General features: G+C 46.0%; 1 protein-coding gene across 15 annotated transcripts in view; it reads left to right on the top strand.

Annotated features, from left to right (window-relative positions):
• The window catches only part of SEC16B (SEC16 homolog B, endoplasmic reticulum export factor), a 70,732-nt gene that overhangs the window by 48,103 nt on the left and 5,534 nt on the right, over positions 1–17,095 (top strand). For all 15 annotated transcript variants that reach the window (XM_070267755.1, XM_070267748.1, XM_014739530.3 and 12 more), the window contains exons 15-20: positions 1,362–1,467; positions 3,368–3,508; positions 4,675–4,788; positions 5,791–5,854; positions 7,118–7,417; positions 8,311–8,378. In XM_070267755.1, coding sequence (XP_070123856.1) covers positions 1,362–1,467; positions 3,368–3,508; positions 4,675–4,788; positions 5,791–5,854; positions 7,118–7,417; positions 8,311–8,378 — 793 coding nt within the window. The remainder of the gene's footprint in view (positions 1–1,361; positions 1,468–3,367; positions 3,509–4,674; positions 4,789–5,790; positions 5,855–7,117; positions 7,418–8,310; positions 8,379–17,095) is intronic.

Here is a 17,095-nt window from a genome sequence, read left to right as displayed (position 1 = left end):
GTGGCTTGTGGCTCTGTGTTAGGCAGCCCTGAGGCTGATCTGAGAGCCCACTCTGGGCAAAACTGGAAAGTGGGCGAAGTTTCTGTTTAGCTGCTACAGTCCTATACTGACTGGGTGCACAAGCTACTCAAAGTCTCCTGTCACTTTTTATCTCTTGGCCATAACTTTAGGCTTTTCACACAGAAGGACCTTAATGACAATGGATAATAGGCGAAAAGACCAGTTTGCTCCCTGGTGCTCCTCCACGTTCTGGATCTCTCCTTCCCCCTCTTTGTAACAGTTATGATTTCCTAAGCTCTGATGTTGTGTCAGTCATTTTATTTTCACTATTTAATTTAATCATTTCAAATTTGCTCTATGAAGGTGTATGTTTAATCTTCACTTTATAGAGGAGGGAAACCGAGGCACAGAGAGGTTAAAGAACTTGTCTAAGGTAGCATAGCTGATGGGGGGTCAATTTGGACTTGGGATTCAGACTGTCAGGCTGCAGAGCCCTTACTTTCAGCTGTTGCCCCAAACTGCCCGCACTGTGGAAAGGTCCCTCTCACGGTCTGCTCTCTCAAGGCCCTGGGCTCTGACAGCGTGTGGTTAGCTTGTCGAGGAAGCTGATCCGCCACATGTGACAGTCAGTGTGCCTGGGTTAGTAGCTCTCCCTCCTGTGTCCATGTCGTACGAGGATATTTCTGAGATACAGTCGTAAGCCAGGGATAGCCCTGGTGACTGTGACTTCAAACACCCTGTTGTTGAGGGGAGACTGGGGTGCGTGGGGTCTCCGATGACCTCTCACATCACATTCACGGGGTCTGCTTCCTCATTGGCTGCTTGAGCTTCCAACGCAGGGATGTCATTGATTTCGGCCTGGCAGTCCCCCCATTCTCCGCCTTGCCTTCTTTCTCCAGGGCTCCTGAAGCCTCACATTGCTCCCTCTTTCTTGCTTTTCTGCTCAGGCTAGGAGGGCCCTTTCACAGGGGCACATCCTAGGCTTCCAGGGCACTAAGGTTGGCCCTCAGGGCATTTAAGAGGAGGACCCAGTGCCCCGCCGAGCTGGGATGGAGAGCAGCTTGCCTAAGTGACCCCCCCAGCAAAGAAGGCGGAGGACCCGTCCCCGCAGTCTCTGCCTCCAGCGCCTGTGGTGCAGGCTCTGTTCTGGTCCTTCCTCAGCCAGGAGGTGGAGCGAAGGAGGCAAAGCTTTCCCTCTGGGAGGCCCAGAGTCTCTCTTCTCTTTGGAGTCTCCCCAGGGATCGGCTGCGGACAGAAACTCCACCAGGAGCTGGTGCAGCTGGTGTTTGGCTCTCTATGAGGATTGAAATTCCTCCCCCGCCCCCACCTCAATCTCTTTTATTGTTATTCCCTGGTTTTAGTCAAGAGTTTTTGAAATTTGCAACAACTGAGGCTATCCAGAGGACGGAAATCTTCGAGTACTGTCAGATGCTGGGCCACCCCAAAGCCTTCATCCCTTCTTTCCAGGTAACTGATCCCACACGAGGCCCCTGCCTTAGCTGTGTCAGCCGGCCGCGGGCGGCTGCATGTTCCACTTTGCTGTTTGGCGCACAGTAGCTGGGCTGAGTCAACTTTCCCTCATTAGCCTGAGAACGGGAAGGGTTGCAATTTGTTTCTAGGTTCCCTGAAAGTCTGCATTTTTTTTATTTTTTATTTTTTCCTTTTTCTCTCCAACGCCCCCCGGTACATAGTTGTGTATTCTTCATTGTGGGTTCTTCTAGTTGTGGCATGTGGGACGCTGCCTCAGCGTGGTCTGATGAGCAGTGCCATGTCCGCGCCCGGGATTCGAACCAACGAAACACTGGGCCGCCTGCAGCGGAGCGCGCGAACCCAACCACTCGGCCACGGGGCCAGCCCCCCTGAAAGTCTGCATTTTAAGACATGAAAGCACAATGCTGCAGTGGCGTCTGTGGAGGCTCCTGCCTCACTCTTGACCAATGAGAACCATGTGGAGGCCCGGGGCCCGGCGCTGGCACCTGCAGCTCCTGCTCTTCTCTCCCCAAACAGCCCTACTTCTCTGCGGCCCTCAGGAGCAGGAGCATAAAGTCCTAACCCTTTATGGGCTGCTCCCCTGCTCCCTTGCCTTCTGACCTGCTCCTCCCATCCTTTTTGGACCTCTCTGTCCAACTCTGAAGTTCCTCCCTCCTCTGTCCGTGGCCCCCATCCTCCTGTCTTCCCCTCGGGGCTTCAGCTGTGCAGGTGGCGTCCACGTCGCACATTCTAACCTTTCTTCTCAATTTCTCTACTTGAGGCCTGTTGTCCCCTTAATTCATAAAGACTCCTTCAGTGCCTGTTTTGAGAGGGCGCACGACGGTGGCAGCACACTCACACACAACACGAACACAACACAAACAAAACCTTGAAAAGGAATGAATTACTGTAACCGTGTGTAGGGAAATGAACCAGTTAGCATCTTCTTGAAGAATCTTACCAAAGACTCGCCTTCTCCAGCAAAGCCTTGCCCGGCCAGCTCCCTCCGGTACAGGCCTTCGGTCTCCCTCCCTCCCTTCTTCAGTCATCCCCCGTCTCACTTATCCTTGGCTGATGGTAATGAGATTACCTAGGGGTAGTGAACGTGTTCGACATGGCTATAGTGTGCTGTCGTGCTTTCAGTGCGTCATTTCGACCCCCTGTGAGGCCGGCATGGTTCCGCCCACCTGTCGCAGGAGGGAGATGAGGTTCGGAGGAGTTACATGCTGTTGGCTCGCATCTCTTGCACACCATTTGTTCTAAGTACTTTATGTGGATTATCTCATTTAATCTTTACAAACATCAAGGTGTAAGTAGTATAATCCCCATGTTATAGTGAGGAAACTGAGGCACAGAGAGCGGGGATAACCAGCTCAATGTTCCACACCCAGCACAGAGCTGGGATTTGAACTTGGGTCTGTCTGATTCCCAGGTCCTCATGTTCTGTCTCACCCTGTCACTCATGCCTCTGTGAACGATCAACTGTATTTGTCTGTACTCTCTCCCTTGGCCTTTAAGCCCCTTGCACAAGAGTCATTTTTTCTTCTTTTCCCTGTCCCCCTGGGGCCTGGTCCTGCCCCACATACACCAGGCTTTCCAGAGATGTGGGCTGTCTGATGAGAAGTGGTCTGGCACATTTCCATGGTGACCAGGGCCTAGGGAGGTTGAGCTGATGGGACTTCATCTGTTTCTCTGTGATGCGGGAACTGCAGGCTGGGTTTGGAATTGTGCCCACACACAGGTAGAATGCCCCAATGGCACAGAGCCCTCCTTGATATCTGGATGCCAGAGTTAGAGGAAGCTGTCAGTCAGCTGACTTCCAAGAAGTCTTATCTACATTTCCCCCTTTCTATTCCTGCCTGGATGGACGAGTCACCGGCCCTGTTCCTCTTCACAGGTGTATAAGCTCCTTTATGCTTCCCGTCTGGCAGATTACGGCCTTGCGTCCCAGGCCTTGCATTACTGCGAAGCTGTTGGCACGGCCCTCCTTAGCCAGGGAGCGAGCAGTCACCCTGTGCTATTAGTGGAACTCATCAAGGTGAGCTTCGCAAAGCGTTCCCTGCAGGTGTTTTATCTTCAGTCTTCAGAGAAAGCTAAGCAAAGCAGCTTAGACTCCACATTTCATCTTCTTTGAACGTGCTGTAAAATTGGAGCCCGTGGCTGTCTTTGACCACGTATGCATGCCCAGATGTGATAAGCAGAGGCCTGACACTGCACAAAGAAGGATGCTGTGGGTGAGGGGTGGTGCGACTGGGGGCCTGGAAACCAGGCGTGTGCTACGCAAGAAATTCCTTCTTGCATCTGCTTTTCTGGTACAGTCAAACTGCATTTCCGGTGAACCATTCTAATTATAAGCGCTGGGCTTAGAAAGTATATTTTAGTGATTAAAACAGGAAATGATCCTTATTAAAATGCTTTTAAATGCATGGAATATTTTATCACATGTGGGATACATTTAAAAAAGAAAACAAAAACAGATCAACTTTTAGTTCCCGGGGAAGAAAACAATCAGGCAAATAGTTATTCCACTTAATTGAGGAAAAATCTATTCGCTGGAGAGTGAAAAGGCAGCCTACCATCATTTTTTGCTTTCCTTTAGGTGAGGCCCAAGTATTGGATGCTGTAACCAGTGAAAGCCGTGGTGCTGAGCCCCCTTACCCAGAAATTTTGGCCAACAGGATGATGGTTGTAGGGAGCTGAGGGACCCAGACTGGAGGAGTAGGGGACTTCATGATGGAATTGAGTCTTGCAACACAGAGTAGTCCCTGGACCAGCAGCATGGGCGTCACGGGGGAGCTTGTTAGAAATGCCGACTCTCAGGCCTCACCTAGACTTCTGGAATCTGCATTAGCATTTAACAAGGTCCCAGGGGGTTCCTCTGTGCACTGAAGTTTGAGAAGTGCTGCTACAGGGCAGACACCTTTGCAGAAACATAAAGCCGAGTCACAGTTTCTCCTCATATTTTATTTAGTATCTAACACCAAGATGGGTTAATTGTTTATGGTGCAATTTGGGGAAGATATCTGCTGAATTTGCTCCCTCTTAATTATTCTTTATAATCTAATTCACAAGTGAGTTGAGGCGCTCTTTCTTCTTTTCCCTTCTTGCCTCTTTCCCCGTGGTCTTTGCACTTCTCTCACTTCTCTCTCCCCCGACCCCCACCCTTTACTGTCTGCCACTGACCCACCTGGAAACCTGGCACAGCTAGCAGAGAAATTGAAGCTGTCAGATCCTCTGGTTCTGGAGCGACGTCGTGGAAGCACGGACCTGGAGCCAGACTGGCTAGTGCACCTTCGGAGGCGGCTCAAGGAGCTGGAGGTGAGTGGGGTTGGAGCCAGGTCAGTGGGGTGGGCCGCTTGTTTTCCTCTTGGCTCCTCTAGACACAGAGGAGGCAGGCACTGACCCCATGGAGCATCGTGGGGTCCTCCGTCACCCAGGAGGCTCGGTCTGACCCGGGAAGGGGTGGCACTCAGCTTCTTGGCTGCCGCCTCTCTCCTGTGTTTGCTTGTGAGACAGTGGGGCCCTCTTCCAATTCACCCTTGCCACACTCTCTGTGGTCCCAGAAAATACTTTTTATGACCATCAAAGCTTCCATCTCTCTGTTAGGAACAATGGATCACAGTGGACCCATGTCACTTTCATGTAATGTAGGGCAATTGCCTAAAAGACTTCCGGGCCTTTCCTTTTTGTTCTGACAATTGCAAAAGCTGCTGGTACTAATTGCAACGGTAATTGGGACAGGCCTCCTCCATTTTCTTTCTCCCACTTCTCTGAAGAGAGCACGGGGGAATTTTTTTTTTTTTTAAAGATTTTATTATTTTATTTTTTTTCCCTTTTTCTCCCCAAAGCCCCCCAGTACATAGTTGTATATTCTTCGTTGTGGGTCCTTCTAGTTGTGGCATGTGGGACGCTGCCTCAGCATGGTCTGACGAGCAGTGCCATGTCCGCGCCCAGGATTCGAACCAACGAAACACTGGGCCGCCTGCAGCGGAGCACGCGAACTTAACCACTCGGCCACGGGGCCAGCCCCGAGCACGGGGGAATTTTTAAAGGCACACATGCACGGCCCTTACTCCCTCCATGCACTGCACGCTCTGGGGCCCACAGTTTGGTTCCTTCCACTTGCCCCTTCTCCTGGGAGACGATGGATGGCCCTGGTCTCCTGGTCCCTGCCTGTTCTGAGCAGACCCGAGGGACAGGAGGGCTGAGCCCCGCTCCCATGACCCTCCCAGTTTCTTTTTGGTTTAATTTTTAAACCACTGTTCCCTGTTCTTGTTTTTCTCTGTGTTGCTTAAAAGGATTGTACTTTATTTTAAATAGCCAGGAGATGCTGGGGATCCTTGTTCTGCTCACTCAGCTACTTTGGGAGCCACAGGAACAACAGGTACCCAAACTGACGAACTCAGTGTATAAATGGCTGACTCTTAGGATCTGATTATATGAGATAATGTTCACGCCCTTCCCTTCCCAGAATGCATTCCATGCGTGTGTCAGTCTGACCCTTGGTCCAGGCATCTTCTCCACACGGCTCCAGGGGCCACAGGCATCCTGACACTTGTAACTTCCTGTTTACTAGTTTCTGTTTCACATTCAGGTTTTAATACTTGTTGCACCATGTTGTTATCTAATTGTTTCACCTTCTCCCCAGCTGAATACATTTCTTGAGGCCAGAGATGGTGGATTATCTGTATTTCATGTTAGTGTTGGGGACCTAGAAGCTCTTAAGATGTTTGAGCTATCAATTTCCATATAAATGTGAAATATGTTTCAAAGTGTTTTCAACACATCCCTCCTTTCCCCTCAGGATGCCTCTGAGCGTGGCGTTGGGCAGACATTGTTACCCCAATTAATTCCGTGCCCTTTTCCCAAAGTACACTCCATGGTGACGTCAGGACGGCTTCATTTCTTTACTTGCAGTCATTTCCCAGCCTTTAGCACTTCCTTCGGGAATGAGCGAGGGCAGGCCTTGGTTTGTGTTCCTTGGCTTTGCTGCTCTGTCTCAGAATCTGTGCAGGTGAAGGGCTGGAGGAGAGCCAGGCTGGGTGTCTCTGAATGGCTGCTTCTGCTAGGAAGCAGCAGTGTCTCCTGTCACTCATCTGAGCAGGTGGGTTGGCTGCTGACACCATTCCCATGACCTTGGGGCAATCATTGAACACGTCCACACATTAGTCCGCCTCATCAGCAAAATGGCAGAGCCAGAATGAATATCACCAAGATCCCTTCCAGGGCCGACGCTCTGATCCTTTGAAAGCAAAATCATCACTTCTGCAGTCTGATTTGAGTTTTAACTGGAAGCTTACTAAGTTTCAAATATCTAAGTCCATTAGGATATCTTTAAAGGAGAAAGTTTATCCAAAAATAAAAAAGTGTGGAGTTAAATGAGATGGTAATTTCTGCCTTCCCAACCCCCTGGTTTAAGGCTCAGAGATCATACAAGGCAGTGAGGGGAGTGATTTTGTCAACTTCCAGTCATAAGCAGCAAGGTGTTACAGTCACTGCTGTGTGGTACTTGCCATCAGAGTAATGGCAGCCACATTAAGCGGCCTGTCCTTGTGGTTACTTTCCAAAGAGGACACAGGCAGGAATGCTCCTGTCCATGCAAAGGCCACCTTTCTGGTCTCACTTCTTCTTTGCCCTGTGTCCTTAGAAAACACTTTCTACCAGGATCTTTCGGGACTTCAAGGCCACTCAGAAGCCCTTGGGGACTGCTCGGCCCTGGGGCCAACACCGGAGCAGACGGGCCCAGCCTGGTCCAGCCCACAGCTGCACTTTCCCCTCCAGCCCAGCTCCTATCCAGCAGGAGGAGGTTCTGGGCAGATGGCAGTCCCAGTGCCTCTGTACTCAGTTCTCGAGACCCGTCTGCCAGGACCTGGTGGCAGCGAGGCAGTGACAGGGGCTCCTGGAAGAAGGGCCTGGGAGGAAACCCAGCAGATACACCTACCCTCTGGTAAGACCTGCCAGCAAGGCTGAAAGCCTTGAGAGAGAGGAGTCTTGAGGGGAGGACGCAGATAAGGAAGGTGCAGAGACTCAGGGGAGGAGGTGGGGTTGGAGCTGGTGAGACCTGAACAGTGGGTATGCAGATGACTGAGAGCCCATGGTGTGTCAGCCGCAGCGCTGGCACTCTGCATGCATCTGAGGGAGACTGCGCTCTCCGTTCCCGTCTGCCTCTACTGGGACAAGCATAGCAAAGCCAACGGCCGCCACTTGCACCCTTCCCCGGGATCACATGGTTCCTAGGAGAAGAGGCTACAGAGTGGAGAAGCCAAGAAAATGCCACCTGCGCCTCAGGCTGCAGTTGAGGCTGTGTCCTCCTTCTGAAGTCACCCTGCATCCAAGAGCTCACTGGCAGGGACTGCCAGGCGAGGCCCGTGCTTTTGTCCTGTCCTGTTTCTTCAGGCCCATCAGGCCTTGGACAGCAGGGGCTAAGTGGGGTGAGCAAGGCTGAGTGATGCCAGGAAAGTGCTGGAAACCAAGGAGGAGGATAAGGACCTTCTAAGAGAGGGTCCTGTCCAAGAGGGGAGACTCAGTTGGCTGGGGGTGGGCGGGTGGGGGAGGATCCCTGTGATGTAGCACGATGTGGCTCTGATTTCCATGATTCCCAGGGAAGGACCTTGGTGTTCAGGGTAGAGGTTGGGTGACCAGCATGTCCGGGGGCGGCTAGGATTGAGAGGGCCATGCACGTGGACTTCATGTTTACTGTGATCTGCTTGGGGTTTTGGGCTCAGAGCTCCAGCTGCTTTGCAGTTAGGAAAGCTGACAGTGTCCCCATCACCCTTCTTCACGATGGATGGAGAAAGCACAACTTCAAATCACTATTTTTGTTTGTGTTTTGTGCCACAGGAGAGAACACAGTGTCTCAAGAAACCTTCCAGCAGCCTGATGATCAAAATGGCATTTCCAAACCACAGGTGAGAGGACAAAGCTTAGGAAGCCCACCCGAAGCTTCAGGTTTTTTCCAGACGCCCTGCTTTCTTAGCCACACACAGACTCCTTCCTGGGCCTTGCACCAGCTCTGTCTTCCACATTGCGCCCTGTCCCTCCTGTTTCTTTCTACACGGCATCCTGAGAGGCGGGCAGGAGGCTGTGTGTTTATGTTCAATCTCACCCACCTGTGTCTATGCGGACAGCAGGGCTGGGCTTAGTTTTGGCCTCACAGATCTGCCCCCTCTGACACCTTATTGCTGTTGCACCAAACCCTCCCTATGCCCAAACCCTCACCATGCCCTGCCCCATCATGGAAAATTCCTGGTATTTCTTTCTTTATTTTAATCTTTACCTTGCTTTATTTCAAAGAAAGATCTACAGTAGCTGTGTCTTTGCTCCTGAGTTAGGCTGTAAGGTCTTGGAGGTGACCGTGTCTAATCAATCATTCTATTCAGCTGTTGAATGAATGCCCTTCTTCCCCCAACAATGGGCAGTGCTGGTCCCAAATTTAAGAAGTTCTTCGGCTTTGCCTGGCTGGAGGGTGATTTCATGTAACTTTCTCAAGTAGTAACCGGGCTACAGGCCATAAAAAACTTTTATGCTTTACAATTTTTTTTCTGACTGAAAAAGTAGTATATTATTGTTATAGAAAACTTGAAAAATAAAGAAAAAGCATCCTATAAAAGACTCAAACATCTTTCATAATCCCACAGTCAAATATTTTGGTTATTTCCTTCCAACATTTTCCCCATATATATGTATGTATGTGTAAATGTATATATGCACATGTGTTTTTTTTTTTATTGTGGTGACATTAGTTTATAACATTATATAAATTTTGGGTGTACATCATTATATTTCTATTTCTGTGTAGATTACATCATGTTTACCACCCAAAGACTAATTACCATCCATCACCACACACATGTGCCTAATCACCCCATTCACCCCCCTCCCTCCCCCTCCCCCTCAGGTAACTGCCAATCCCATCTCTGTCTCTGTGTGATTGATTGTTGTTGGTTTTTATCTTCTACTTATGAGTGAGATCATATGATATTTGACTTTCTCCATCTGACTGATTTTTGCTTAGCATATTACCTTCAAGGTCCATCCATGTTGTGACAAATGGTCAGATTTCATCTTTTTTATGGCTGAGTAGTATTCCATTGTGTATATATACCACATCTTCCTTATCCATTTGTCCCTTGATGGGCCGCTAGGTTGCTTCCAAGTCTTGGCTATTGTGAATAATGCTGTGATGAACATAGGATCTTTATGCATTCTTGTTCTCATGTTCTTTGGATAAATACCCAGCAGTGGGATAGCTGGATTGTATGGTAGTTCTAGTCTTCATTTTTTGAGGAATCTCCATACTGTTTTCCATAGTGGCTGCACCAGGTTGCACTCCCACCAGCAGAGTATGAGAGTTCCCTTCTCTCCACATCCTCTCCAATGCTTGTTATTTCCTGTCTTGTTAACTATAGCCATTCTGATAGGAGTTACGTGATACCTCATTGTAGTTTTGATTTGCATTTCCCTGATAGCTAATGATGTTGAACATCTTTTCATGTGCCTGTTGGCCATCCAGATATCTTCTTTGGAAATGTCTGTTCAGCTCTTTTGCCCATTTTTAAATTGGGTTGTTAGTTTTGTTGTTGTGGAGATGTATGAGTTCTTTATATATTTTGGATATTAACCCCTTATCAGATATTTGGTTTACGAATATCTTCTCCCAATTGTTAGATTGTCTTTTCATTTTGTTGATGGTTTCCTTTGCTGTATAGAAACTTTTTAGTTTGATGTAGTCCCATTTGTTTATTTTTTCTATTGTTTCTCTTGCCCAGTCAGACATGGTACTTGAAAATATGATGCTAAGACTGATGTCAAACAGTGTACTGCTGATGTTTTCTTTTAGAGGTTTCATGGTTTTGGGCCTTACATTCAAGTCTTTAATCCATTTTGAGTTAATTTTTGTGTATGGTGGAAGATACTGGTCTACTTTCATTCTTTTGTATGTGGCTGTCCAGTTTTCCCAACATCGTTTATTGAAGAGACTTTCCTTTCTCCATTATATGTTCTTGGGTCCCTTGTTGAAAAGTAGCTGTCCATAGATGTGTGGGTTTATTTCTGTGCTCTTGATTCTGTTTCATTGATTTGTGTGTCTGTTTTTGGGCCAGTACCATGCTGTTTTGATTGCTGTAGCTTTGTAGTATATTTTGAAATCAGAGAGTGTGATAACTCCAACTTTGTTCTTTTTTCCTCAGGGTTGCTTTGGCTTCAGAGTCTTTTGTTGTTCCATAAAAATTTTAGGATTCTTTGTTCTATTTCTGTGAAGAATGTTGTTGGAACTTTGATAGGGATTGCGTTGAATCTGTAGGTTTCTTTAGGAAGTATGGACATTTTAACTATGTCACCTCTTCTGATCCAAGAGAATGGAATATCTTTCCATTTCTTTGTGTATTCTTCTATATCTTTTGTCAATGTTTTATAGTTTTCAGTGTACAGGTATTTCATCTCCTTGGTTAAGTTTATTCCTAGGTATTTTATTCTTTTTGTTACAATTGTAAATGGGGTTGTATTCTTAATTTCTATTTCTGCTACTTCATTGTTAGTGCATAGAAATGCAACTGATTTTTGTACGTTGATTTTGTATCCTGCAACTTTACCATATTCTTTTATTATTTCTAAATGTTTTCTGTTGGAATTCTTTAGAGTTTTCTATATATAAAATCATTTCTGCAAACAGTGACAGTTTTGCTTCTCCCTTTCCAATTTTCGTCCCTTTTATTTCTTTTTCTCGCCAGATTGCTCTGGCTAGGACTTCCAATGCTATGTTAAATAAGAGTGGTGACAGTGGGCAGCCTTGTCTGGTTCCTATTCTTAGAGGGATAGCTTTCAGTTTTTCTCCATTGAGAATGATATTAGCTGTGGGTTTGTCACATATGGCCTTTATGTTGTGTTACTTTCCTTCTATCCCCATTTTATTCAGAGTTTTTATCATAAATGGATGCTATATCTTGTCAAATGTCTCTGCATCTATTGAGATGATCAGGTGGTTTTTATTCTTCATTTTGTTAATGGGGTATATCACATTGATTGATTTGTGGATGTTGAACCCTCGCTGGAATAAATCCCACTTGATCATGGCGTATTATCTTTTAATGTATTGTTGTATTCGATTTGTTACTATTTTGTTGAGCATTTTTGCATCGATGTTTATCAGTGATATTGGCCTGTAATTTTCTTGTGTTGTCCTTCGCTGGTTTTGGTATCAGGGTAATGTTGACTTTGTAGAGTGAGTTAGGAAGCTTCCCCTCCTATTCAGTTTTTTGGAAGAATTCAAGAAGGATAGGTATTGTCTTCTTTGGATGTTTGGTAGAATTCACCAGAGAAGCCATCTGGTCTTGGACTTTTATTTTTGGGGAGGTTTTTGATTACTGTTTTGATCTCCTTGCAGGTGATTGATCTATTCAAATTCTCTATTACTTCTTGATTCAGTTTTGAAAGATTGTATGATTCTAAGAATTTATCTATTTCTTCTAGATTATCCAATTTGTTGGCATATAGCTTTTTGTAGTATTCTTATAATCTTTTGTGTTTCTGTGGTGTCTGTTGCAATTTTTCCTCTTTCATTTCTGATTTTATTTATTTGAGCCTTCTCCCTTTTTTTCTTGGTGAGTCTAGCTAAAGGTTTGTCAATTTTGTTTATCTTTTCAAAGAACCAGCTCCTAGTTTCATTGATTTTTTCCTTTTTTTTTTTTTTTTGTCTCTATTTCATTTATTTCTGCTCTGACTTTTATTATTTCCTTCCTTGTACTAATTTTGTGCTTTGTTCTTATTTTTCCAGTTCCTTTAGGTGCACTGTTAGATTGTTTATTTGAGATTTGTCTTGTTTGTTGAGGTAGGCCTGTATTGCTATAAATTTTGCTCTTAGAACTGCTTTTGCTATATCCCATAAATTTTGCCATGTCATATTTTCATTTTCATTTGTCTCCAAGTATTTTTTGATTTCTCATTTGATTTCTTCATTGACCCAATCATTGTTCAGTAGCATTTTGTTTAATCTCCACATATTTCTGGTGATTTTCTTCCAGTATGTAATCTATCGGAGAATGTTCCATGTGCATTTGAAAAGAATGTGTATTTTACAGTTTTTGGATGGAATGTGTATATCTATTAAGCCCATCTGGTCTAATGTGTCATTTAAGGCCAATCTTTCCTTATTGATCTTCTGTTTGGATGATCTATCCATTGGTGTAAGTGGAGTGTTAAACTCCCCTATTATTGTGTTGCTATCTATTTCTCCTTTTATGCCCATTAATAGTTGCTTTATATTTACGTGCTCCTATGTTGGGTGCATAGATACTTAACAAGTGTTATATCCTCTTGTTGGACTGTTCCCTTTATCATTATGTAGTGTCCTTCCTTGTCTCATTACAGTTTTTGTTTCAAAATCTATTTTGTCTGATGTAAGTATTGCTACCCCAGCTTTCTTTTCATTGCCGTTTGCATGGAGTATCTTTTTCCATCCTTTCACTTTCAGTTTGTGAGTGTCTTTAGGTCTGAAGTGTGTCTCTTGTATGCAGCATATATGTGGGTCTTGTTTTTTTATTCAGTTGGCCACCCTATGTCTTTTGATTGGAGCATTTAGTCCATTGACATTTTTTTTAAGATTTTTTAAAAAAATTTTTTTTCCTTTTTCTCCCCAAAGCCCCCCAGTACATAGTTGTATATTCTTCATTGTGCGTCCTTCTAGTTGTGGCATGTGGGACGCTGCCTCAGTGTGGTTTGATGAGCAGTGCCATGTCCGCGCCCAGGATTCGAACCAACGAAACACTGGGCCGCCTGCAGCAGAGCGCGCGAACTTAACCACTCGGCCACGGGGCCAGCCCCAAGTCCATTGACATTTAAAGTAGCTATTGAGAAGAATGTACTTATTGCCATTTTGTTACTTTTTTTCTGTGTTTTAGTAGTTCTTCGCTGTTCCTTTCTTCTTCTCTTGCTCTCTTCCCTTGTGGTTTGATGGCTTTCTTTAGTATTATGTTTGGATTCCTTTCTCTTAATTTTTTGTGTATTTATTATAGGTTTGTGGCTTGTGATTTACATGAAGTTCATATATAATAACCTACGTATATAGCAATCTTTATGAAGTTGATAGTCTCTTTAGTTTGACCTCTTGCTAAAATCTCTACTCTTTTACTCCCTTCCTCCCACATTTTATTTTTGACATCATGTCTATCCTCCTTTTCTGTTCATGTGTCTCTGTTACCCTCTTATCATGGAAATAGATAATTTTAGTACTTTTGTCTTTTGACCTTCATGTTAGCTTCATAGGTGGTTGATCTCCTTCCGTTACTGTATATTTGCCTTTACCAGTGATTTTATTGCTTTTTTTTGGTGATAATTTTCTTATTCCAATTTGTGGTCTTCTCTTTTCCACTTAAATAAGTCCCTTCAGCATTTCTTGTAAGGCTGGTTTCTTGGTGATAAACTCCTTCAGTTTTTGCTTATCTGGGAAACACTTTATTTCTCCTTCCATTATGAATGATGACCTTGCCAGGTAAAGTATTCTTGGCTATAGGTTTTTTTCTGTTCAATACTTTAAATATACTGTGCCACTTCCTTCTAGCTTGTAAGGTTTCTGCTGATAAGTCAGCTGATAGCCTTATGGAATTTCCTTTGTATGTAACTTGTTGCCTTTCTCTTGCAGCTTTTAGGATTCTCTCTTTATCTTTAATTTTTTTTTTTAAGATTTTTAATTTTTTTCCTTTTTCTCCCCAAAGCCCCCTGGTACATAGTTGTGTATTTTTAGTTGTGGGTCCTTCTAGTTGTGGCATGTGGGATGCTGCCTCAGCATGGCCTGATGAGCGGTGCCATGACTGCACCCAGGATTTGAACTGGTGAAACCCCAGGCTGCTGATGTGGAGCACATGAACTTTACCGCTCGGCCATGGGGCTGGCGCCTTTATCTTTAATTCTTGACATTTTATTTATAATGTGTCTTGGTGTGTGCCTCTTTGGGTTTATCCTGTTTGGTGCGTTCTGTGCTTCCTGTACCTGGAAGTCTGCTTCCTTCTGTAGCTTAGGAAAGTTTTCAGCTATTTTTTATTAAATAGATTTCTGCCCCTTTGTCTCCCTCTTCTTCTGGGACACCTGTAATACGAATTTTAGTGCACTTGATGTTGTCCCAGAGATCCCTTAGACTGTCTGTTCTTTTTAATTTTTTCTTTTATCTGTTCAGCTTGGGTGACTTCCTCTAGTCTTTCATCCAGCTTGCTGATCCGTTCTTCTGTATCATCTACTCTGCTATTGAGTCCCTCTAGTGAATTTTTCATTTCCATTATTGTATTCTTCATTTCTGATTGGTTCTTTTTTTATATTTTCTAATTCTTTGTTGAAGTTCTCACTGTGTTCATCCATCCTTCTCCCAAGATCAGTGAGCAGCTTATGACTTTTTGTTTGAACACTTTGTCAGGTAGATTGCTTATTTCTGTTTCATTTAGTTCTTTTTCTGGAGTTTTGTCCTGTTCCTTTACTTGGAATGTACTCCTTTGCCTCCCTATTTTGCCTCTTTCTCTGTGCTTATATCTATGTGTTAGGTATGTCAGCTATATCTCCCAATCTTGGAGAGGTGGCCTTATGTAAGAGATGCCTTCTGAGGCCCAACAGTGCACTTCCCTCTCATCACCAGTTCCAAATGTTCCAGGAGTGTCCCTGTGTTGGCTATGTGTGTCCGTCTGTTGTGGCAGGGTTGCTCTTGCTGCAGGTGCCTGGGGAGGCTGGGCTGTCCCCCTGGCCAGCTGGTTGTAATGCTCAGTTGCATGTGGCTGCTGTGGACCCTTCAAACACTTTATTGTGTGTGGGAAGCCCCAGCACAGTTGACTGCAAGGTCTAATAGCACTTTCCTGTTGCAGTTTTTCTGTTAAGTCAGTAGGCCCCAGGGGGACTGGGTGCAAGGCTCAAGGGCTTACAATTGCTGCAGGCCTCTGGCCTGCAAGGCTGTTGTCAGCTCTCTCAGGATGAAGCTGAGTGGGGCCAACCTCAGGCATGGGAGCACCCCATTGTTTCAGCCTTTGGAAGGTGGGGCTGATCTGCTATATGGCTGTTTGAGAAGCACAAGTCTGCTGCAGCTGATAAGCCCCACTGCCCACAGGGCCAGACACCCTATCAACCCGGTCCTGCCCCATGCGTGTACCCCAACTCACTGAAGCAGACCCAGTTGACCCACTGCAGAAGCCCCACACACTCCACCAACACAGACTGGCTCCTCCTGCATGCCCTGCCAACAGAGGCAGACCCACTCACCTGGCTGCAGAGGATCCAGGCATCCAGCCAATGTGGGCCCACAAGTTGCCTGAGGGCTTGCTGTTAGGCGGGGCCATCCTAAGGGTGGGCTGCCTGCCTTGTCTGAGCTGGATTAAATTGGTGTTCTAGTGGATGGGGCAGACCCCTGGGCTAACAGACCAGGGGAAGAACTCCAATGGCATCTTCCAGCATCTGTGTCAGCATGCCTGTACTAGGTCACAATAATGGCTGCCACCAATGTCTCAGACCCTGGGGAGGTCCCACCTCTCACCGTGATGCCTCCAGAGCCTGTCAAGTGAGTTTCTTTTCACCAAAGGACTGTGAACCTTTCTTGTGATTTTAGGTTGCTTTCTGAAACTGGTGAATTTGTCCGTGGGCCCTTTAAGAACTGGCTTTTCCCCTGATATGCCCGATAGATTTTCTAGGAGTACTCTCTATTGTAGTTAATAGCCAGAAAAGCCAGATATTGTGACCCTTATCTCGGTTGTGCTGAGTCCAAAAGCTGCTTATTGTGGTGATGTTCCCCGGCTCAGATCCCACCCCCCGTCGTGTACCTTGGGATTGCTCCCTGCTGGCTGTGAGGTGCCGCAGTTCAAAGGGGACTTTGTTTCTCTCCAGAAGGGAATTTCTGCCTCTTCCACCTCAGTCAGCACTGTCCCTTGTTGTGGGGGTTTTTTCATCCAGTTTTCCGTTCTCTCAGGGGTAATTCTTCCAAGAGTAGTTGTAAATTTGTTGTGTCTGTGGGAGGAGGTGAGTTCAGAGTCTGCCCACGCTGCCATCTTGACTTAAATTCCTCTACGCATGTTTTTAAATTGTTAAGAACATGTTTATGTGGAAGCTTTATTTCCTATTTGTTATTTAATACTATATACTGAGATTTCTATGTCATTCATAAATATGATTTTTAAGGTTGGAATGATACAATCTATTGTATGAACGCATTGCCGTCCGCTCATTCATTTGTCCACACGTGCTGAGTTCCTCGGTGTGCCTGGCCCTGTTACAGGTGCTGGGGACACACAGGAACCAGACAGAGTCCACCCTCCTGGTGCTCCACTTAGTGGTGGTGACAGCAAGTGAACAGCTGACTCCTGGGGGTTTACCTAGATGGGGTGGCTGGGGGAGGCGTCGGGGGGAAGGCGTCTGGGAGGACGCCTCCAGCTAGGTCAGGCTGGGCCGTGGGCATGAGCCAGGTGAGTGTGTAGGAACAAGTGTTCAGGCAGAGGGAACAGCAAGAACAAAGGCTCTGAAATGGGACTGACCTGGTGCCATCAAAGAAGAGCAAGGGACTCAGTGCACTGAGAAGTGGGAAGCCACAGCGGGGAGCCCTAGGAAGCCAGGCCAGAGAGGTGGGGAGAGGCAAGACCACCCACCGAGGGCGTGGTGGGCCCTGCTG

The sequence above is a fragment of the Equus caballus genome, chromosome 5 (assembly GCF_041296265.1).
Source record: "Equus caballus isolate H_3958 breed thoroughbred chromosome 5, TB-T2T, whole genome shotgun sequence".
NCBI lineage: Eukaryota > Metazoa > Chordata > Mammalia > Perissodactyla > Equidae > Equus > Equus caballus.
The sequence above is the reverse complement of the archived record's forward strand: the minus strand, read 5'-3'. Positions and strand labels throughout refer to the sequence as shown.